Raw genomic sequence first — 24,394 nt, forward strand, 5'->3', positions numbered from 1 at the left:
CTCCTGGTTTTTATCCCAAACATTGGACCTAATGCTCTGGTACCCCAAGTCAGGATCCCTCAAGCTCTCTCATAACTTGCCCATCTTGCCTCACTGCTTCCCCCTGCTCCACCACTGAAGCCCGGGCCTCCATTTCTCAAGTTCTGCTCAAGCCTGCTCTCTACCTTCTGGCCTTGAACACTGGGCCTCACCATTCCCACCATCATTTCCATTGCTATCATGCAGCATCTCGCTTCTCTTTCAAATCCAAGTAGGTGGAGTAAGCTCTGAGAAACACTGTAAAGTATTTCCAGAAGACTCTGGACACTTCCACACTGTGTGTATTGTGCGTGTATGATTCACACATCTGTGTCTCCGCTACTTTATATAATATTAAGGAAAACAAGTAACTGCATATGCACTGAGCTCATTCCTCTATCCAAAGCTCCTTTTTTAACTTTTACAGACTGTGTATTGGAGTATTTTGTCTGTCCAGCCAATATAGTATACTTCTGCTTAATTTCACTCATCAACACACACACACACACACACACACACAATACAAAAGAGCGTGCAGTAGATTTTTTAAAAATTCTTATATAGTTTAAAGGTGAAAATAAGCACATTTAGTCTTGAGAGGACAATAAATAGCAGTAATAGACTCTGAACAAAGAACTCACTGATTGAAAATCTGATCGACCAATTATGTCAAATTAGGTTCTGTAAATAATTGGTAGTTTAAAAATTATGAGGAAAAATTACAGATGAATTAAATAAATGGCTCCTAAGTTAAGGCTTTTGGGCCTCTGGCTATTTTTATAAAAATAAAATGTCAAACTATTACCCAGTTAATGCTGAAGCTGCCGGTGAGGAGAGAGCCAGGGAAGCGGACTGAATGCTGCCGAGCCTCCGATAGGCCCTGTACTATGAAGCCTGAGCCTCAGCCCCACTTTGCTGCCTCAGTGTCCACAGTAATTGAGCCCTGCAGGGCTCCAGGACTGTGGCCCAATCTGTTCTATGACTAAAGCCACTGAGTATTATTATGAACACAGAAAACTACATGCTATCTATTGGAAGGCTGTGACACTGACACCCAGTCTGTCTTCGTGTCCTGAGACATCCCAAGGCAAGATGATTATAACTGTAGATCTAATTCCGTAGACAGAAGATGCCTGAGAGAAGCTTTCCCTGACAGTAGGACAGAATAAATAAGGTCCGTGAAAATCTACCACACTCTAAATTTTCTTGATAGGACCCAATTAGAAAATCCATTCAATTTTCTTCATAAATCAGCCTTCCCTGCCCTTGTACCCTCCCCCCACACCCCTACACTTTTTCCTTTTTTTCCTTTGGTACTGGAGATTGAACTCTGGACCTTGTGCTTGCAAGGCAAGCACTTATACCACTGAGCTATCTCCCCAGCCCCAATACCTTTTTCATAGATCACATACTTGGTTACAAATGTTGAGTTGACCCAAAGGCAGAGTAACCCAACCAGGAACAGCCTCCTTTCTGGTCTCTCTTGCACTGTAACACTGATGGCCGCGGAACACTTAGCTAATCCCCTAGGCACCCTCTGAGAGCAACACAGGAACCCACCAAGTCAGTCTGTTCCTTTTCACAAAGCCATTTTCTAGGAGATTCACAGCCTCTGACATTGTCTCCACCTTCTTGCCTCCCTTCTTGTTCAGGTATCGACTTACTGTTTGCTAGACCCTGGGCTCAGTTGCTCCACATAACATCTCACTTAATTGTCACGATATACTTACTGGGTATACAATATTCCTGTTTAAAGATCTCGTACCTGCACTTTAGAGTAGTAGGTCCCAGTCCAAGGTAGTACAACTCCAGGTGGATAAGAACTCAGTTCTTAATCAACCTGCTAAGTGATCGCTCCAGCACTCACGGTAAAGCATTTGAGAATGCAGTTAACTTTACCGAAAGGGAACCTACAGCTTTTACAGCCATTTTATGTGCATTGATCTTTGTAAAGAGCCATTCACCTATGATGCTTTTCTGATTATCATAACCAGTTGTACAGATTACTCTCAATACTTGGGGGCTAAAGGACCTATTTAAGAATCTTGAGTAAAACTCCATGAGTCCCAGGTTCAAAGTCCCTAACATTACACACCCTTCTGAGACAGAAATGCTCTCTTTCTATCCCATCCTTGTGGCCATGCGTGTCGGGGGTCGACTGTGTGCTGAACAGAGGGTGATGCAGTCCGAGCGCCTTGGAAAGGAGGGATGCTTCCTCTGGGAGATCAACCCTACTTCCCAGAGGAAGGGCCACCAGGGCTCATCTATTTTCTCTCCAATCCATCTTGGTTTCTGTTTTCCAGCAGAACAAACTGACATCCTAGAACTCATCACAAAATCTCACGAGTACTTGGAAGAAGAAAAAAACCAAAACATTTCCTATTCACATGCACACCTTTAATACCAGGAAAGTGATGACAGAGACAAAAAATACTAAATCAACTCAGCATCCCCTTCACTCTCCAATATTGGCATACAGAAGGGAATCCACATGGAAGACTACAGGACTATTCTCTTTGCAGCCCTCTTTGTTCTGAGTGATGGAGAACACAAGAAATACACCATGATAATAGCAAGGATAACTAATGACCAGTGGAGTGCTGAGTTTGTATAGTACTTTATGCCTTTTCAAAGCATGTTCACATATATTATTTTAATCAACCCATATAACAGCCTTCAATTTTACAACTGATGATGAAGGAACCATAAAAAACTTGTCCAAACTCATACAGGTAGGTAGTGAGACATTGGGGACTAGAATCAGATGACGTGGTTGGTCTAGTATTCCAAACAGATCACTCAATAGTTCTTTATCTTCTCTGTCCTACTGTCACTCCCTGAATTCTTCTCCCTCTCCACATCCTAACTGCTTGACAGTTAGCAGTGCTATCTAACTAGATAGATTTCAAAAGAAGAAAAACACAAATCCTTCTTGGATAAGTACACATAAATATAAAAATAAATGTGGCACTCTTCTTTATTGCTTCTTTATGGGTGTCTTTCCCAGATGTAAAGGCCCTTTGGGGACCAGTCCACCGATCTTTCACTTCTATATAAACATAATCATCCTTAGTAATAGCAGAACCTTCACACCAGGAAATTATTTGACAAATATTTCTCACTATCTCACAGCTTGGCCTGTCAATCTTTCACAGATGTAAGATAAGACATCTGGGCTGGTGCAACAAAACACAGAAAATTCAAAGAAATATTTCCCAGATGTGGAAGAGGATAGCTGTCCTTAGGAATCAATCACAGGGCCAGCTCCGGGTATTCAAATTTCCCAAGACCCGTTTCCAACTGCATCTCACTATAGCTTTTGTGCGACTGAAAGAGTGTCCAAGAGGTTGACCAGATAGCTGCATAAAATCCAAGATGGCAGCCGTGCAGAAGTAGCAATGGCCCATGCTATGTGATCACGTGATGGTTTTCAAGACCCCGCAAGCACAAAGTGGGTGGGATCCTTTCAGATGTTCTCAGTCAGATGAAAGACCTCACAGGCAGGGTGTCATCTTCTAGGTGGGGCTCATTCTTCTCTTGTCCCATGGCAGCCTGGCACAGCACTGAGCCCTTGACTTCAAAAACCCAGCGGAAATCCTGTTCACACCACTTCTGTCTTGTGAAGAGTCACTGGCCCCAAATACTTATTTGGGGAGGCGACCGGGAAAAAAGCTCGCTCCATACCAGGTTTAGAAATGTCTGGGAAAATACTCTGTAGTCGTGCAAATTTCTGAAAAAAGTGGAATAAAAAAGAGAGGTTGAGGTGTGAATAACTGAGTAGAGGTGGCAGCAGCCACCCGGTCCTGCAGAGCTCACACAGGGATTCACGTGGGCAGGCCTAGTGCATGGCTCCCTTCTCTCATGCTGCACAACACTTGTGCCATTTCTTTTGCATGCAGAGTTGCTGATTCTGGATTACAGCCATTTCAGACCCCTGCTGGAGATCTGTATGGAAAACTGGAGCCTACAGAAGCAGGCATTTGCCAGCAAGAGGCTAATATCACTCATGTTTTAGAATCTGCTATCTGGAAAAGGGACAGATACATCTCCTAGGTGTCTGACCTTACATCCTCACCTACAGGGAAGACTGGGCCTCTGTCCCGGGCTGGTGGAAGGTCTCACGTGACCTCACTGCTGTTACTACATGACCTTCTAGATTTTAGTGGGCTCTTTGGACATCTCTCAAGCTTACTTCATTTCCTTGTCAAAGAGTAGACAAAAAAACAAGCTGGAATCATTTTGGGGAGCTTCCTATCATGATCTTTCTAGTGTGGGGCCCTCAGTCCATCCAGAGATAGGAAAATCATCACTTTCCCCATTATTCAATCATTTGCACTAATACAGAGCATATTGCCATGGGCATTCCTAGGTGATCTGTTCATAGTAATAGATGCTTTAAGCAGTTACTTACACAAGTGAAAATGATGAGTGTTAAGTAGAAAATGACCAGCGAAAAGAGCAGGACAATCTCAGCTCTGTATTTTCTGAATGTTGTTTCTTTAGGTTCCTTAAAGCATCCTGTAAAGAAAGGTAATATATGAAACCATTTTAATACGATTTTTCTACCGTAATACAAGGCTACCTCCAGCCCAACCCATTGTCACCCATGCCTTCTCTCAGGTTTGGGCATCAGGCATGCCAGTCTGTCCCCAGCTGTGTACCATGGGATATGTACACATTGTGTCCTCCATCTTCAGAGCAGCTCTGAATCCCCACATTACAGGAATAGCAGCTGAGGCTCAGAGGGCAAGGACTGGTATACTTGACAGGGACAGGCGTTCAAGTGGAAATCAGGCTTGCCTGGCTCTCATCTGCACCTCAGGTGGTCCCCCATTTGTTCACCCGTCAGTTCCCTTGATTGACTTCTGCTGTGTCTTCATCTCAGGAGGATTCGTAACTATGAAATCAGGCAGGAACTGCCTTACTACTGCCAAAGAAAGTCCACCCATTTTGGAAGAATCTGAGCTTTTCCATGACCCCAGGGCTCCGTGTCCCCAGGGACTTTGAGGGCTATGGCTGTACCACTTGGAAGAGGGTGACCCAGGGGACACCACTGCACTACACAGCAAGTTTGGCATGGGCTGTGGTGTGGTTGCTAAAGGAATCTGTTTATGGCCCAAGCAACAGATGGTAGGCAGATGACCCCAGGGAACTCCTCCCCTGGCACCTTCAGGTTAGAAACTAGACCCCAAACTACATACAATAGCCCAGGGATGGCTTCTCACTGGGGTCTGCACCTCAATTAAAAGGGACAACAGCCACTGCCACAAGGGAGCCTCACACTGACTGAGCACCTAGGCTACCTCCTCTGCTGCCCTCCGCATGTGGATGCAATGGCTTGTTTAACCTTAGGGAAGAGTTCAGGGGGTGGATATTATTGTCTCTTTTTAGAGATGACACCACTGAGGCTTTGGGTAGCTCAGTGAGGTGCCCAAGGCCACAGGCTGATTAGCAGCAGGGTCAGCTTGTGATCCAGAACTGAAGGATCCCAGTCTGCCTCAGAAGAGAAAAAGGGGAGACAATCGTCCGTCCTCTGATCACTGCTGCCTGCTCTCCACAGGGCGTGCTGCCCTTCTCCCTGCAAGGCAGCTCTCATTTCCCTTCCAGGTGAGTGAGGTTCGGCGAGGGCCTCCTATGTGCTCGGGCAAGCAGAAAACAAAACAGTTCTTCCTTTCTTGGAAGTGGACAGTAAACAAATCCGTGCATATGATGGTAGGTGTCACAATGTCACAAGGACACACCACAAATGGGTAAAGGGCCAGGGATGGGAGGGGGCAGTAAGGGTGTTTGTGTGTGTGTGTGTGTGTGTGTGTGTGTGTGTGTGTGTGTGTGTGCATGTGTGCACACTACATGGTGACTGAGTTCTTGTGAGTTTCAGAATATTACTTTACCTCTGACTAGTCTCAGATAACTGATACTAAGAGAAAGTAGCTATAGTGTAAAACCAGGGGTTCTAGCACAACATGCCTGTCATTTCCAGACTTAACCCTTAACAAGTGTTGGGCAAAAGTCAATGCATAGTTTAGACCACATTAAAAAAAAATGTTATGACATTCTTGCAATGGAATTCAGCCATTGGCACAGAGGTGACACCAAGCTGTAGTTAGGTTCCAAACGAGAAGGTGGGTCTCAGGACCTATAGGAAGTGCCATGCACTCTGCCAAAAGCAAACAAGCACAGCAAGTCACCTTACCTATCACTTTCAGAGTCACCACACCGCTGAGGTTCCTCTGGCCTCCCAGCTCCTGCAGAGTACACCTGTACGTCCCCGAGCTGCAGCTGGTAGTGTTCTGGATCTTCAGGGAATAGGGCTTTTCTTCAGGGGCTTTGGAAGAGCCGTTTTGTGTTCTCTGATCATAGCTCTGTCCACCAAGGTGTACGTCTTCCTGGGGTGACTCCACTCTCTCCTCGCCACCCTCTGTGAGCTGTGGAGAAACAATCAGCACATTGTGTTGATACCAAGGTTTTGCATCTTGTCTTCCAAAAAAAACATCCAAAAGTCATGTTTCTGAAGTAGGAGGTGTTTGGCTTTTGTTTGTATGTGTGAACTCCAAGGGAGAAAGATAGAATCTATAAACATCCTTTTAGCCTGTATTTTCTTTGGAATAAAGTCAAGACTGCATTTTATAATTCTAGTACCAGTAGCCTAACTTCCAATCCTAGAAGGGAGAGAGTGACAGGTTTTTAATTTTGGACTCCTAGCCTTTTATTTGGAAAAACTCTTAAATCTGTTAAGATAGTTCCAGACAACTGAACTGCAGAGGGGAATGCAGCTGAGCCGGGCCTGCGAACTGTCGCCTTCTTCCTCCAAGGCTGTGCACATGCATGCTCATGCCCCACTTCGAGGGACGTGCCACACTTTTCTCTACGCTAAAGCAGGAAGAGAGGGAAAGAGCGAGCTCTGTGGTGGTGCCTCTGGTCAGATCGTGATGTGGTCGTGGCCAGCAGCACATGGGAAGGCAGCCACAGGCACAGCTCAGTACCCAAGTAGACAAGCTACCTCTGGGACTCAAGTGGTGGAACGTTTGCACCATCTCCTACTTCGAAGATGCTCCACACACCACATCCACCATCAGTTGGGTCTATGGTGGCATCCGGAAATGGCCAGCCTCCTGTCTGGGGAGCATTTTGCAGCTTTTATCTGACATTTAAGAGGCACTCAGGCTGGGGGAACAGACAACCTAGGGATGTGGGGATACCCTCTGAAAGAAAGTGCATGATGCAGGTGCGTGTGAGCAACACTCACAACACACACAAGATTCATTTCTGCTTCACATATTTAGTCTGGGACTGTACCATAAGGTCACACAAAGCTCAAGTCCCACAGCACTCCCTGTGCTGTCAGGCTGGTAGAGTGGGCTACAGAGACATCTGGTGGCAGATTTATCACTCACTCTTCACAGCCACTGAGAAGAAAGGCTCTTCCCATGTGGAGTCTCTATACATAAATCCCATTTCCCGGGGTTCCTGCTTGTGCTTAAAAGATTTTGCTGAACAGTCCAGAATCTATAAGAGGAAGTCAGAAAACTGGGGCCTCTGATATTCAAGAGAAAGGAGAAAAGCAGAGATGGCCAAAGAAGCTTGGAGGAAACAAAAGGTGTCCAAATGATTCCAGAACACACCGAATTTCACACAAGTTTTTTTTCCTTTCCAAGCGTAAGGAAACCACAGACTGTGGGCTCAGCTTCACAGCTCAGCTGAGGTGCTTCCTCCCACCAAGCAGGGCTTTGGGGGGCCCACACAGAGCACCAACCAGTGCCAGAGCTGCTCCTGAGGGCAGCATGAGCAGACCAAGCCACCCAAGTCTCCGCACTCCCCACATTCCTCCTTTCTAGTTTACCTCCAGACACAAATGGCTCCAACAGCCACCTAAGGCTGGTCAGGCCCTCGTTTTCTCCCAGGGAGCTGCTCCCATCCAGTCCCCTGGAAAATCAGGATCAAAACTTCCCAAGGCCCCTGGAAGCTCCTCTTCACATAAAGATGGCCCCACTGCCCAGCTAGCTCAGGCAATGAGGTACTGGTGATCAGAAGCGGTGAGCATCAGCTTTCTCCCTGTTCTCAGGGAGGAGCGCATCTTAACAACCAGCAGCTACTTCAACATACAGACAGGCATGTTTGATGATTGGATTTCCATTGGGCCTCTGACAAAAATTCCAGCCTCTGGTTATTTTTAAATGGCAACACAAAGGCAAGGTGAGGCTTTCAGGACAGTATGAAAAACTAAAGGGAATTATAAACAAAATGTTAAAGCAACCTCCTGCAGAGCTAGGATTTGCTGAATTAGTGCAGCCATGGGTGGGACCAGGACAAAGCAACTCAGGTCTCCTATAGGCATCTCCCGAAGATCCTCTCTCCTGAGTGCAGCGAAGAGCAGGCGAACTAGCCTGAGAACTCCAGCCACGCTAACGAACAGCACTTCTTGCCTTGCAGCTTGACTATATTAGCATCCCCTCTTATTGAAAAGGGGGCATATTCCAAGACCCCCAGAGGTACCTGAAGCCTTTGATAATACCAGACCCTAAATATAATTTTCATGTATGTACATACAAACAGTTACTGTATGCAAATTGGTTTGTAAAGTATGTTTTACAAATTAAGCCCCCATTTCCCTCATGTTTCCCTCCAGAAATGTATGCCTTTTCCATCTGTATGAGGTGTAAAGTAGAAGTCACACAAGAAGTATTTTTCTCTTTCACAATTTCAGGGATAGGAGATCAGTTATAATTATAGATTTTAGCAATTTCAGCACAAGATTTTGTTTCTTTTCCTTATTAATTGGAGAACTTTCACCTTTTCACTTAAGCTTCTCTTTAGTTTATGTGAACTGTTAGCATCTCTAGTCTCACACTCTGGGGTCATTTTATGAAATAAAATATGGGTTACTCGAACACAAGCCCTGTGATACCATAATAGTGAATCTGAATGCAAACAGTCATCAAGTGATTAACAGGTGGGTAACATATACAGTGTGGATCTGCAGCACAAAGGGCTGGCTCATGTCCAACTGGGGACAATGTGTGAGATTTCATCTCGCTGTTCAGAACAGAAAGGAATTTAAAACTCATGAATTGCTTACTTATGGAATTTTTCTATTTAATATCTTCAGATCATGGTTGATCATGGATAGCTGAAACAAAGGAGACTAAAATCACGGAGGAAATGGGACTACTAAATAGGCAACAGTCTTCAGAGACATAAAGTGTGCCTGGGAATGTTTCATAGCCTTCCCTCCAGGTTCAGGTTCTAGGTATATATGCAGTGTTCATTTCCCTGTCAGCCTGGCATTTCCCATGTCACTCTACATGAGAAATATGGGGTGTGCCCATGGCTGTAAAAGTAGTGGTGGTGTCTATGTTAATGTTTTGTCCTCAAAATGGAGTCAGGGTACTAACCCAGTCAATGAACTTTTTATGCAAAAGTTCATATCATCCTCACCACGTGCACCACGGACGCACTATCCTGCCTCTTCAGATGAGCTAGGCATGGGAGATTTAGCACCAAGGACCAAAGGAGAAATTTCAGAGGAGGAACAGAGTGACAGCTTATGGGTCATCTTCAACTTCACTTTGTTTCCTGAGTTCTTAGAAGCATTGGAGCTGGATCAAAATCAATCACTGGCAAGAAAGGCTCTTTAAACATTCCAAATCTAAAAGGGTTTCAATGCTTCTCTGCAAAAGCATTTAGGAAATAGTAATTTATAACAAAAGCACCCTCCGAATCATTCACAGCCAAGCGTAATTGTAGGAACTCTTTAATACACACTTCACGGTGGTAATATTGTCACATAGCATTTGAATGAACAACACAATTTGGGCAAATTAATTTCTCAAAACACTTATCCTGATACTGTTTTAAAAATCCACACTCTGTGCATTAACTTTCCTGAGCTGACAACTTTGCTTTTGGAAGGAATTAGAACAGAGCAAAATATGAGATTATCTCATTTGCAGAAAGCCTCCGGACTTTGACTTGTGTCAAGGTCTCCAATTTAACTAAATAACTGAACTACCATATCCTTGCTCTGAATTAGAGTTTTGACCCAAAGAAAACCACAAGCCCTAAATTAGCATAAACTGGCTTTAATTCGCTGAATTAAACACGAGGACTGTACTAATTTTAAGGGCATGTGAGTTAAGCAGATTTTGTTGTTATCAAGAATGAACAAATTTGAACCAGGAAATAAAATAAATAAATACAGAAAGAGAGAGAGAGCTGGAACTGGACCAACATTTCAATCACGAGCTCTAATGCAGCACGTGTTTTTCAAAAGTTTACGCAATTTTATTCAACTCTGTGCCCATCTCCTAATGATCATATTTAAGTATAAGAAGGCAACATTCTATCCCCACAGCAAAGAAAGGGTTTTGCTCAAAAAGTTGAAACCCAACTTTCTCATACATTTGATCTGTTAAAAAACATGATAGAGGCTCAACTGAAAGAAAAATTTCATTTGAAGGGAAAAAATTATGCATATACATATAAATATTTCATCTAAAAATTTGATAAAAACATATTTAAAGGGAGAGACTCAGTATTCTGAGGTGGCGTTAAATTAATCTGATGTATTCCAACCACAGTGAAACAGCTTTTTTTATTGCATCTCTTGTGCACTAACATTCATGTACCTTGGTTTCTAACTCAATTAAAGTGCCAATATAATCCCCATTCATCATAAAAACCGCTCTTTATAACGTGCAAAATAGTTTGGCTCAGAGGTTGATGTCATAATGAGGGTAGAATGTATGAACATTAACATCGTTTTTTTCTAAGTGTAGTTTTATTAGAAAAATGATTTTCCACTTTGAAATTTACTGAGTCTAACAGACAGAGTTGGATTTATGGCTGTTAACAAGAATTACGAGTAGAGCAGAGGCAGCATAATGAAGAGCCCGGCTCTGGAGTTGGCCGGAGCTGAAAGCACACCCTGCCCAGCAAGGCTCCTTCTGCTCTCGGCCAGCTGGCTGTGTAGCACCCAGACGGGCTTGCTCTTGCTCCACTGGGACCTGGGGTGACATCTCACCCAATTGGTGTGAAGATATTTTCGGTGTATGCAGACCCTAACCATAATACCAATCCCATGGGAAACCCTATGCACGTTACTATATATATATATATATAGCCAAGGATTTATTCAGTATGTAAAACAATCCAAGACATTTTCAAGTGTGTTCTAGTGAATGAGTGGATTTTAGAAATATTGGAAAAATTACATGAGCATTAGCTTCGGAATCAAAAAGCTAAAGCCAAGTCCCACAGTCTCCAGTAGTTAGCCTGAACATCTTCAGGAAATTGCTGCCCCTCTGAGTTTTGGGCTCTTGTCTGGAAGGGGATTATTATAAGAACCAAATGGGAACACCCTGGACATTGGCATGGGGATGACAGAGCGCTGAGTTCACATTCTTTACGGAGTTCCCCTCTTGGTATTAGAGGAGGTACATTTCACACTGGCCTGACAACCCATGCCCATAGAGACAGATTCTGATGGGTGCGTGACCCAGTGAAAGCCACTTGAGAATAATCAGACATGGGCAGATATGGTAGGTGAGAAGCACAGCTTTTTCTTTGCATTTGTGTTTTGGAAAGATACACAAATCTGTATATCTCACTACCATGTGGAAACTGGCAAGAAAACCAACATAAAGGAAGAAGTTGCTGAAAGACGAAAAATCGCCAAGTTCTGGGGACATTTAGCTACTTCTAAGTCTAGTGGCATTTGCCTAGTAGGAGCACAACCAACTAAGGGGTTTAACGCAACATAAATGGATTCTCTCATGACGCAGAAGACAAGGTCTCTGCAGGGCCATGTTTTCTTTCCAAAACCTTGGAGGGGATCTGGTCTGTGCCTTTCTCTTTACTTCTGCTGTTGCTGGCCACCCTCAGCTTCCTTGGCTTATAGACACGCCACTCCAATCTGCTTCCATCTTGGTATTCTCCTTGTTTGTGTTTATATCCATTTTCTCTTTTATAAGGGCATTAGGCATCGTGCATTGGTGCTATGGTACAACCTCATCTTACTTGGATTATATCTGCAAAGATCCTATTTTCCAAATACAGTCACAATTGTTAGTACAGCAGTACCTCAGCTCACAAACACTTTTTTTTTTGCGGAACCGGGGATTGAACTCAGGCCCTTACACTTGCCAGGGAAGTGCTTATTCCACTGAGCCATCTCCCTGGCCCTCACAAACACTTTTGTTTGTGAAAAATTAGGTTGGCAAATGGAAACTCTGGCAAAATTTGACTTTTGTGAACTGTACATCAGGTGACAACACAACAATGTCCATATTTCCTGTATGAACATAAACGTGGCCATTTTACCTCGAATAGTGAAACAAATTAAGTTTGTGAACTAAAGTACCACTGATCCAGGGATAAGGACCTCAGAATACCTTGGGGGTGGCACAATGCAATCACAGCATCAGCCATAGCTGAAAATGTGGACTATATTTTGATTTTTCAACATTTTCCCATTGTGACTACACATCAGCCAATATGTTTAAGGTTGATTTGGTTAGACCTGGCACTCTTCACAATTCCAAGAGCACTAAGGACACGGCTAGCCTGTACCACCACATAAATATGGGTGCACACAGGGAACTGGCTCCATGTGGCCCCAGCCTCTAGCTAGTCCTACTTTGAGTCCCGTACACGTTTCCCCCCTCAGAAAATGAGGCCCACCCCACACACAAAGTCTGCTCCAAGGTGATATCGAATTGTTTATGGCAACTAGCATCCTCCTTTCTCTAAAGGGCTTCCCTGTCTACATCCATATTTCTAGACAGCCAATGTCTCTTCTGGGACACAGCCTCCTTTGAAGTTCATTCAATGGAATTTTACCCTAATACACTTCCATGCAAAACAAAACTAGAAAAGAAGAGCGTGATGAGGACATGCAGGAAACCTCTGAGAAGTATTTTGGTGCAGCACTTTAGGGAGAAGCCGGCAGCTGAGAGAGGCTATTATTATAAAATTAGGGCTATTTAAAAAAATAGGGCTATTGTTATAAAATTTCGGATACTTGCAGAAGTAGCCAGGAAGAGATTATGGAAACAGCTTTAGATGGAAGAACCCTTTTTTAGGTAACAAATCTGTTTTTAGTACCACTGAACGTAAAATCTCCCTGTGCGTCACTGAGATCTGCTGCACACTTCCCCTTTTCCATGTAAAAAATAACTAAGACAATCCAGTCTCTTGCAGCCCAGGTTCCCCTTGTATTCATGGAAAACACATGGGGATTTTTGTTTCCTTATTTTTCTATCTAACTCTCAGCTGCCCCCTCCCTAACCTCTTTCAAGCTAAATGTTTTTATCTATTTTACTCCATTGTGTCATTATTCAAAGCCTCAATGATCCACCATTCTCACCTGCTGGAAATTTCATCCACCACTTCTGAGAAACCATGTAGAACCAACATCTGCCCAGGCATGGGGACCAAGAAACCCAAAAAAGCAAGAAACTCCCAAAGACTTCCCTGAGCTAACCTGATAGGATAACCCCACTGCTATGAAAGCAAGAAGACTCTTCTAAGGCTCATCTTCTAAACTGAATTACGTTCTGGCCAGCATCATGAGAACTATGCTTTTCTATAGGTCTATTTCACATTAGATCTTTCTCTTTGTTAAAATCCTTGAAAGGCTGCCAAAAAGATACAGTTCAAGTCAGTACTGGTTGACATTCAAGGCTATTTCCAAGCTGCCTACCTTCTGACATCAACTTCCAGTCACCCTGCTGAACCATTCTGCCTTTTAAGTCACTCTTCCCCCAACCCCTTCCCTCGCAAGGCCTTTGTGGAGTCCCCGTTCCATGCCTTTGCTCAAGATGTTCCTCTAGCAAATTTTATGTTGATCTTTGGTGGCCAGCGTCAGACCCAGGACATGGCTTACACTTGGGACTTAGGAAGATTTTCTAAAGCATAAAAGTATGAACAGGAGAGCCAGCTGAAAAACAACTTTACTTTTTTCATAATTTGACCTAAGGTGGAGCCCACGACAGCAGACTGTAGGTGTCAGTGGGAACAACATGATTTTTCTTTTATTCTAATATATTGTTCATATGTTGATGTTTCAATCTTTCTGTATTTGAAGTAGAAATATTTCATTTTTCTCCTAAAAATTTATCCTTAAAAGCACTGTCAACACATGACCTTCTAGAGTCAAGGAAGCACACTGATGACATACACCAGCTCCTTCTGCATGGGTCCTTTAGGATTCATGACAGAATAGATGACACATACTGAGCTATTCGTAACTCCATCTCCACCCAAGGTACTATGCTTTCTTTGGTACCCCAAGTCTTACAATTCCATTCCACAGGAGTTTCTCAACATACAGAGAAGACAGCTTTCCAGTGAATCCAGGACAAGTGAGCAAGACCTGCACGGTGACACTGTAAGTAGCTCCCTGCAAGCCATGGTCCTGCTCTCCAACAGTTTCCTTAGTATCCACATCAAAATTAGAACACTCTACAGTGCGGGCCACTGTCTGCCACAGCTGGGGTTCTTTCAAATATGATAAAGTTCAAGTCTAAACTGTTAGATGAGATCACTGTCTTACTTCCCCTTCTCCTTTCCTTTGGAAATCCTCTGAACAGGGCCTTGTCTTGTGATGCACGGCTGCCCTCGCCCCCGCAACACCGCCCAGAGAAGACACAAGATATCCTCTTTCATTCTGCGTCACCACGGACTGTCAGACCTGCTGTAAGATGGAACTGCCTCTCCTGGATCAGTGAGTACTCCTGGGTGCAAGTGCAGGGCATCCACCATGCCCAAAGCACTTCATCCAGAGTCATGTTCCTTCTCTATACCAGGGCAGCTTCACTCAAGAGAGTGCGGACACGACACTCAGCACAGTCACAGGCCTCTCGTGCATGGCCTCACTCTTGTGGACACTTCACTGGATGATGTCTCTTCTCCTAGATTTTAAACAAAGGTCAAATCTCACAGTAAAGGAGGAAGGGGGATGGTTCAGAGTCTATTTGCATATGTTCTCAAAATACCTCCCTGGAGAGCCCAATCTATTATAATTTCAAAAGCTAAATTGAACAATGAACCTCATGGATGTTATGTATTCATTTTTCTATTTTTTCCTCAAATCACTCATCCTTCTTCAAAAGTCACAGGGCAGAAAAGGGATGAGGCAAGGACCCTTTGGGAAGTCCACTTAGACTACTGCTGTCCACGTTTGGCTTCACCGTAGAGCTCTTGTGCGCGTCTCTACTGAACCCGCTCAGATTTCTTGCTCTGCATCTTTGAAACAGAGAGACTAAAAAGACACAGCTCTTTCCCAGCTCATTAGGGTTATGAACACTAATTGAACATCATCTGCTTGAAGTTCCTGGTAAAAGGTGAATGATTAAAAATTATATGTTTTATAAGGGTCCTTTGTGAATCACAGTCATCAATATGGCAGGAAGCTCTATGACACCAGAAGACAGCAAGCCAGCCCTGTGATCTGCAGGTGGCCTGCAAGAATGTGATTCAAAGGGGGCAAACAGGGAAATTCCCTCCAAAGGACCTTGCTTCGCCTCCCCACCCAGCAGAGGGGACAGGCTCCCAGAGGAACAGGAGCTCACCACAGCATCAGGTGAAAGTCCCTCACTTCATGGCTACCTCTCTTCCCTGAAACCTCTGACAAAAAAGCTGTCAAAAGAGGACGGGATACTTAACCTTCTGTAAGATGAAATAGTTCAGCATTTCACCATTGGCCTTGTTTCCAGAATACTCTATCCATTTTTTGTTGTACAAGCACAATCAGTGAAAAGGTATAATTATTGGGCTGGAAAATAGCAAATAACTATAGAATATGCTGAGACCTGTTCAAAAGTATTTAAAAGTAACAGCACATATCAGGTGGAAGGTACCTGCTTAGTTTACTGGCAGAACACCACTGTGCTAACCACCAACCTCAACCACAATTTAATTTTTCTTTAATGTGGTGCTGGGGTTCAATCCAGAGCCTTGCATGTGGTAGCTATGTGTTTTCCCCAATCTTATAGTTGGTTTCTTTAAAAATAAGCACAATGTGATTTTTCAGTGATCCTCTTCCATGGGCCAACAGAAAAAGAAGAAAATGCCGAAAAGATTGCTGCCTTTTTCTCTCAACTGTTGGGAGAGCCCTTCAGGATAAATCTTGAAGAACTGCATGCAGTAGACAAGCCCATACATTACAGAGTTACATCATCAGCTGACATCCACGGAGAAGCCAAAGGTTAATTGCTACGGTTTACTGAACCATTCCAAACCACCCTGCGCAAGAAGATTTAACTTGACAACTGTTTGAACTTTACAGTCTGAAATTTCATTCCCTTGTTTCATGAGTACTTTTTAATTACTCCCCGGAGGATATTAATAATGTTTTCTTTTTTTTTTTTTTTTTAATTACTGTCTGGAAGGGACAGCGGTTTCATGTTTTCCTCCTTGTTTGAGACAACTACAACCCTGCCTCCCTAGTCCAGGAACATGTCTATTTTCTGTACCGTAAGTAATTAAGGTAGAAAACAGAGATATCGAGATAGAGTTCTTACAACTGGGGAGCCACTGTCAGACCACTTGGCTCCATGCTCACTCCCTGCTATTTAGTCAGCTGGGTAACAGCGAGTGAGTTATTTCCCTCTCCTGACTGTTTCCGCACCTATCAGCCGTGATTGGTAGCAATAAAATGGTAATGGCACCGATCTTTTGTGTTCAAGTTGAAAAGATGGGGATGGATAATATATGTAAATATTTACTTCGGAGCCTGACGTAGGATGAACACTCAGATAACAGTGGTTTTTTTTTTTTTTCCCCCTCTGGTATTTCTGGAGACTGAACCCAAGGTCCTCACCTTGAGCTACAGACCCAACACTGCCCCTCCTTTGTATTTTTCACTTTGAGACAGGGTTTCACTGAGTTGCTCAGTTGCCCAGACGTCACTGAAACTGCCACTCCTTCTGCCTCATCTTCTGAGAGTGCTGGGATTGCAGACTTATGCCAACGTGCCTGACTACCATATTTTTAAAAGTGTTAATGCTTCGACTCTACAAACAATTTTGGAGTTGGGTTCCCTGGTCTCCCACAGAGAACAAGATAGAAGTAAAGTGGCAGTGCAAACACCTAGTCGCCTACAATACACGGTGGGCGAAGGCAACTGTGGCATCTCTGCTGAACAGCACCCAGGGTGCCGGTCTGGATTCACTGAGCACCTCTGCAATCAAGAGAGCAAACTGGTGGGCCTGAAGAATGCACAAACGCATTGGTGCGGTCACTGCCCAGGATAAGTGGCAGACGAGCGGCCTGCCTCTTGTGCAAAGCTACACACACTCAGGGATTTCCTGCAAGGTAAGATGGCAAATCAGAGAGAGCCACAGAGCGATGCCGGGATGCTACATTCATGTGGTTTAAAATGGAGGTTCCAGGGGACAGTAACCACTCGCAAAGGGGAGCAAAATGCCAGGACTGTCAACCTCCACACGCTGGGCTTTATAATGCCACAGGCACTGCAGTCTCAGACTCTGAGAATGTCAAAAGGAAACCGCAAAGCACCTCCTGCAACAAAGCTCTCGCAGTAGGGCCTGGATGCCCTCCTAGCACGCAAGGCTCCATCGCCTACATCTTCGCGCGTTCACGGCTGGATGGCACTTGTCTGCCACAGGATGGAGATGCAGCAGATGTGAGGAGGAGGCCTAGGATGTCCCAGAAAGCGGGTGGCCCCTGGTAGCCACAGCCTAAGTCACTTGTGTCGGACCCGTCCTCGCAAGCTACCCCTCCCCCGCCAGGGCATCACAGTCACAAGATACAAGAAACCAGGAGTCTGGGGACAACCCTGCTGCCCAATGCTCACATCCGGGGCCCTTACGGCTTTCTGTGTGGCCTGCCACCACAGGTGGCCCCTAGAATTAACAATGCAAGGTCCTCTGCCCTTCCCAAACTGGCATCACGGACCATCTTTAGGGACAGGCACAGGACAACGCCCTTGGGGAACAAATCCTACAGCAGCCGGGTACCTGGATGCGACCCAGGGTTGATGGGGCACGAGGGTGGGTCTCCAGAAGCCGGAGCTGAGCCTCCCGTTCAGCTGCGGGAGACGCCCCGCCCCTCGCTCGGCTCGGTCCCGCGCTGTGAGCCCCGCGGCCCAGTGGCCCCTTACCTTGGCCCAGGACACCTGGTAGGGGACCTGTGGGTCCCAAGGTGCGGGGCAGGGCAGGTCCACCGTCCCGGAGCAGGCCACCTTCACCTCTCGTGTGGCGGGCGCAAGGCTGCAGGCTGCAAGAAAGAGGGGAGAGCATGGTGAGAAGGTGACAGACGTGTTGTCGCGGGCAGGAGGGTGACAGGCGCCCCGGGCCCTACCGCAGCTCAGGAGCAGGAGCTGGAGACAGCGCGGCATGGCTGAGGTGCTACTGGCTCGCTCGCGCCCGCGCTCTTGTACCCGCGCGAGGGGACTTCCTCGCGCCACCGGGGGATCCCCGCCCGCCGGCCTCCCGCGCCCCCGCCGCGTCCCCGCCCCCGCCGCGTCCCCGCCCCCTCCGCGCCGCCCGCCGGGGGCGCCCGAGTCGGCTCTGCGTCGCTGCTAAGGCTGGCGGCTGCCTCAGCCAACCCCGCGGAACGCCCCGCGCGTGGGTCTCTGCACACCGCGCCTGCACGCGTGACCCCGGCCCGGGACCCTCAAAACGAAGCTGGGAACCAGGCCATCCAGCTGGCTGGGCCGGTTTTACAGAAACGAAACTAGGATCAGAGAGGTTGGACAGCATCCCTCCAAGCCCGGCTATGCCGTGCTGACGTCACTCGCGAACCTAAATCCACACTTTTCGCGATTTTGCAATATTCAACAGCCTTCCTTGTAATGGGAGGAGTCTGCAATCTCCTGTCTTCCCTGGCACTCTCTTCCAGACAGCTTAATTTCTCCAAAAGAGAACCTCTTCGTCTAAAAAACAATGTATGCGCGCGCGCGCGCGCACACACACACACACACACACACACTTTTTGGAAAAGCAAAGAACTCTAGGAAGCAGTGAGTCACCTGTAATCCTTCCAACAGTAAATTCCATTAACATTTTGGTAGGCTGACTTCAGTGAGTAGATAAGATTTAATAATTTAATTTTCATATTCGCCTGCACGTTGTTTTACTTTAGCTTAATACTTTGCAAGCAGGTCCACAAATTTAAATTTTCAGCACCATCTTTTTGATGCCCATGTTATGTTCATTATTCAATGGTACACAAACTAGAACTGATTAGGTAGGTAGTGTTGGACGTTTAGGGTTTCTTTATTGGTGTTGGTATAGTTATTGTTGTTGTTGTTAATAGTTCTAATAAACTGTGATTGCTATGTGGTGTTTTGTGTAAATAAACCTTTCCCTTAAGATTATTTTATTATACTCAGTAACCTAGAGGCAATTATGCTAGATATAGGGGAAGGGGTTCCAATTTACATACCCGCCTGTAGTTTCTGCCATCAACACCGTAACAAAACTGTTATTCCACTTAGTCCATCCAAGAGGATAAAAAGAGTGGCATGATGGGAGATTTTAATTTTTCTTGTTGTACTGTCTTAATCACTGCTTAGTCTCTGAGACACAATATCCAGCACCTCGAAATTAAAGGAGGAAAGGTTTACCTTGGCCCACAGTTTTTAAAAATTTCAGTCCATAGTCAGCTGGCCCTGGGCAAAGGGGTATGGTACAGGAGAAGCAGCAGAGATTAAAGGAGGAGGGCAGGCCACGCCCTACACCCCCAGGCCACGCCCCCAGAGAGCCACCTCCCTGACATCACTTTTAGCTATAAATTCGTCATTGGACTAACCCAGTAATGAGTGTCATGCACGTTCCCCCGAGCTCCAATCACCTCCCAGATACCTCACCTCTGAGCACACGAGGGGGGACATCTAGACATAAACCACAAATCTGTATGAGTTAACAGTCACTCCAGTTATATGTGAATGCCTTCCCCCATAAACCCTCACCCAGTTAAACTTTCAGTTTGGAAAATTTTAGGAATACAAAAGTAAGTCTAGAAAATAATAGAATAGAACATATCACATGTTCCTAAGAAATAAAACCTTACTAAAATATTTGATTTTTAAATGCTCCAGGCTGGATCCTACACTTGGGCATCCACACTGCTTTCCAGTGTCCTCCACTACACCCTGTGCTGCTGGGAACCCCGGGACTGGGCCAGCCCTGCTCAGCATATGCTGTGTCATCCCGTATTCTGTATTGACAGCTGCCCCCTGGACCTAGTCGTACCCTCTCAGAAGATTGCAGCCTGGCCAGGTTGGGTTTTATTCATTTTTGTTGATCTTATTATGAGCACAAGCTATTAAGTGCTTTCTGCTTAACCGATGTTATGGGTTATGGATTTTCTGAAGCCACTGAGGGCCGTTGTCTGATTCTGCCCATTCATTTCCTTTGGCCTTTCCCATAAGAACTGCTCAGAAATTCTGTACCAAAGCTTTTCTTGCATAAGTGCATGCCAAATTCCTGCTCCGACTTCAAGATTTGTATCTTCCACTTTGGTTATGGTATCTTTAATGCACAAAAGAACCTTCAGAAATATTTTAATTTAATTAAATGTATTCCCCCTTTTAAATTTATGGCCCTTACTTCCAGTGTTGTGTTTAAGAAGTCTGTTCCTACCCGAGATCATTAAAACATTCTCTTTCATTTTCTTCCCACACTTTTAAACTCATGCTTTTTCATAGGTAGGTCTTTAATTCATTCAAATATAGTTTGGCATAGATATCTTATTTTTTCCAAGTGGATATCAAATTATTCTCGTGCTGCTTCCAGAAATTCTTATTCCTCTATATATGCAAAATGAAATCTCTGCCATATTACAATTTACACCCATGTGGGCCCCATTTCTGGTTGTATGCTATCATTCTGTGCTGATATTACACTTTCTTCTAATAGTTTAAGTCTTGCAAAGGTGGTAGAGTGAGTGCGTATTGGTTGAAGTTTCCTTTTATGGTTGTCCTGGATTTCTTGGTTCTTCACCTTACACAAGTTAGAGTCACCTTACAACCATAAAACAAACAAATAAACAAATAGTTCAAATTCTAATACAAGCTATTATGGGCTACTGGACTCTTTTAGAATATCTTGCTGAGTTTACACAGCTATAATATTCAGTAACGGAACTTAGGAAAAATGGGGTACACCGATGAATGTCCATTCTGTATCTGTGTATTCAAAGTGGTTGGGGTAGATATATAGTTGCATTGTCTTAATGACTGGAATGATTTGTTCTAATGGTGTTTGTAAATAGGATCACAAGTCCGCATCTTGTACAGCAATTAACCACTAAGAAGAATATATGCAGTGTATTATTTGTTGAAACTGTACTTCCGATTTGATTTGAAACTGTCTCATTGCTATATGTTTATCAATAAAACTGTAGGAAAAAAAATTCTAATACAAATGCATTCAAGTTAAAAGTTGCACAAAATTAACATATTTAGAAATCAATTCCATAATCCACCAGTACCAGGTATCTTTCTACTCATTTAGGTCTTCAAGAGTTTTATTTATTTATTATATTTTTAATTTATTTTGCGGTACCGGAGATTGAACTCAGGACCCTGTGCTTGCCAGGCAAGCGCTGATTCTACTGAGCTAGCTCCCCAAGAGTTTTATTTATTTTTTTTTTTGCACATAAAGGTTTTTCACATATTTTGATAGATTTATCCCTAAGTACTTTTTTAAAAAACATTTATTTATGCACGTATGTATTCATTTATTTATTTGGTACAGGGTCTCACTGCACAGCTCCGATTCATGGTGATCCTCCTGGCTCAGCCTCCCCAGGGCGGGGATTACAAGCATGCACCACCACGCCCAGTTTCAGCGGGCAGCATCACACAGCAGAGGTTCTAGGGCTGGCACTGCGTGTGGTCCTGGTGACCCACCTCCAGTCCTTGCACTTGCCAGGCAGGTGCTTAGATCACTGAGCTATCTTCCCAGCCTATCCCTAAATACTTGTACTGTTTCAGTTGCTCCTTTCACCTATATATTTTCTAAACTGTATTTTCCTCGATAACCAGTGAATATAAATTTATTTTTTTTATTGGTGTTATATTCTTGGATGCCACATTCAGGTACTTCTTTAAACATGAATTATTTAAAAATTTCCCCAACATATATGGTTTGATATTAACTGCTGCAATTAGTGTCTAACCCTTGAAGATCATTTTTGTTTGTTTGTTTTTGTACTGGAGTTTGAACTCAGGACCTAGCAGTTGCCAGGCAGGTGTTTAAGGCTTTGAGCTGTCTCCCCAGGTCCCATGAAGATTATTAAGGAAACAGTCTCTTCAATTCTTTGTTGTATATCAGGATTGCTCTCTGGCCTGTGATATGGTTGACCTTTTGGTATCATTCATTCCTGGAAAGAATATATATTCTTGACACAGATCTTTGTGACCAAGTTTGCTCTTGGGACCATTCAGCTCTTCCGTGTTTGTTTGTATCTTTATTACTATAAACCATCAAATCCTATGAGATTTGTTAGATTTTCTAATTCAACTAGAGAATCATTCATTTCCTTTTGAAATTCTGTCAGTTTTTGCTTCATTATAATTTGATGCTATCTTTACACGCCTGCGTGTTGCATCCTTCCAGTGAATTTTTTTTTCTATGATTTAGTGACATTTTCTTCTAAACATTCCTTTTTACCTGAAAGACAACCTTGCATCTATTCTTACTATAGCTATACCACTTTCTCTGAACTGATATTTTGCTGATAATTTCCTTACTTTTACGTTCAACATACATTTATTTGTCTTTATTTTTTAAATGTCTCTTTTTAAATGCCTAGTTAGATTTTCTAATTCAATATGACTGACAGTCTGTATGTATAATTGAGAGCTTAATTTGGCTTACTCTCTGAATTTTCCTGCACTTGGATTTATTTCAGTCATCTTGTTAAGGGCTTTACTTAACCCAATTTTCTCTCCCTTTTTTGCATCCATTTTATTAATTTTTATACCTCCAGTGGTATAAAAATTTGGATTTGGAAATCCTACATACGAGTTTTGATTTGGAAATCCTACATACAAGTTCTCTCCTTAAGTGATTACCCTGGAATATTCTAAAAATCAAACTCCTTTCATAAATTCTACAATCAATGAGTATTCCTGCCCTTCCCCGCCAAATCCCCAGATGCCTCAGCTCTGCCCTCCGTCCCCGCTTCACACACTATTATAACCAGGGCCTTCACTTCATCTTGTTTCAAATGCCCCAAATAGACTTTTATATGTTAAATATCTGTGTAAATTTAATCTCACTTCTTTGTTTTGAGATCAATTTCTTCTGAAGTACATTCTTAAATAAATGTATGTTTAAGTCTGTTCTTAACTAAAATTTTATAGCGTCTGTCTCAGTTGCAGACACTATAAATGGTTTTATAAGTAGTTTTGTTTTTATTTTATAAAAATAATTTAGAAATATATTTATAAAAATAAATGGTTTTATTTTTATTTTATTTATTTATTTATTTATTCATATTTTGGGGAAGGGGATACAGGGTCTCACTACATCAGACTCATAGTGATCCGTCCGTTTACAGCCTCTCAAGAGCTGGGATCACAGGCGTGTTCCACCACTCCCGCTCTCAATTGTCGTCTCAGTGTGCCCCGGGAACGGGACCAGCATGGCTGGCCCAGGGATCGAACCTCTGGCCCCTGCACCTGTGGGAGGCACTTTAATCTGCTGAGCTATTTGGCTGGCCCCGTTATTTTTAGATATAGTATAAGATGGTGGTTATTTTCTCTCTGCACTTTGACTGTATTATTTCACCACGGCTGTCATAGAGCTCAATCTGAGGCTCATTTCTTTGTAGGCAATCAGTTTTTAATCCATAAGTGCTCTCTACTCCTGCCTCAGCCTCTATCAGGTGGGATTACCGGTATGCACCGCCATATCTGGGTAGACGGTTGTTCTTATTCATCCTCACCCTGGGGTCTCAGCTCCAACTTCCTCCTCGAGGAACCCCCAGGCCCTCTGGTAGGTCTCTCCTGGTCAAGTTATTACAATCTGCACTCCTGAATTGCCAACCTGACCTAATCCCAGCTCCCTGACCTTCCCACACCACTCCTAGCAGCCTCAGGGGAAGCTCCTGCCAATCACAGCTTTCTCTACATTTTTTCTAAAAGGATTTACAGTTTATTAAATCCTCTCATGAAAACAGTCACAGTCCCTGCAGACAGGCATGGCAGAATCTCTACTCCTTCGGCTTTTTGCCAGCACCAACGTTAGCCTTTGTCCTCCGCGCTGCCCCTGACTTTCTCCACTCTGTTCTTGTGTTCCTTCTGCTGCTTTCTTGAGGCCTTTTTCTTCTCATATAAGTCTATGTTTAGGCTCATTTTTCTTCGCATAATCCAGGGAATCGTAAATCATGCCAAAGCCAGTCG

At 44.0% G+C, this 24,394-nt stretch overlaps 1 protein-coding gene across 2 annotated transcripts; it reads right to left on the minus strand.

Annotated features, from left to right (window-relative positions):
* Positions 1 to 2,656: 2,656 nt before the first annotated feature.
* Cd83 (CD83 molecule) lies at positions 2,657 to 18,449 on the minus strand. Of its 2 annotated transcripts, none has more exons than XM_023712123.1 (5): positions 18,340 to 18,449; positions 18,140 to 18,255; positions 6,212 to 6,443; positions 4,430 to 4,536; positions 2,657 to 3,745 (listed from the first exon to the last, which is right to left on the minus strand). In XM_023712123.1, exons 1-5 carry the CDS (start codon positions 18,374 to 18,376, stop codon positions 3,620 to 3,622), a joined length of 618 nt encoding a protein of 205 aa, XP_023567891.1. In that variant the 5' UTR covers positions 18,377 to 18,449; the 3' UTR covers positions 2,657 to 3,619. The 2 variants fall into 2 exon arrangements, with proteins under 2 accessions (XP_023567891.1, XP_004628403.1); XM_004628346.2 differs by having other exon boundaries at positions 2,657 to 3,748; positions 18,340 to 18,446.
* Between the last annotated feature and the right edge of the window lie 5,945 nt (positions 18,450 to 24,394).

This window comes from Octodon degus, unplaced genomic scaffold, assembly GCF_000260255.1.
Source record: "Octodon degus isolate 3935 unplaced genomic scaffold, OctDeg1.0 scaffold00023, whole genome shotgun sequence".
Lineage (NCBI taxonomy): Eukaryota > Metazoa > Chordata > Mammalia > Rodentia > Octodontidae > Octodon > Octodon degus.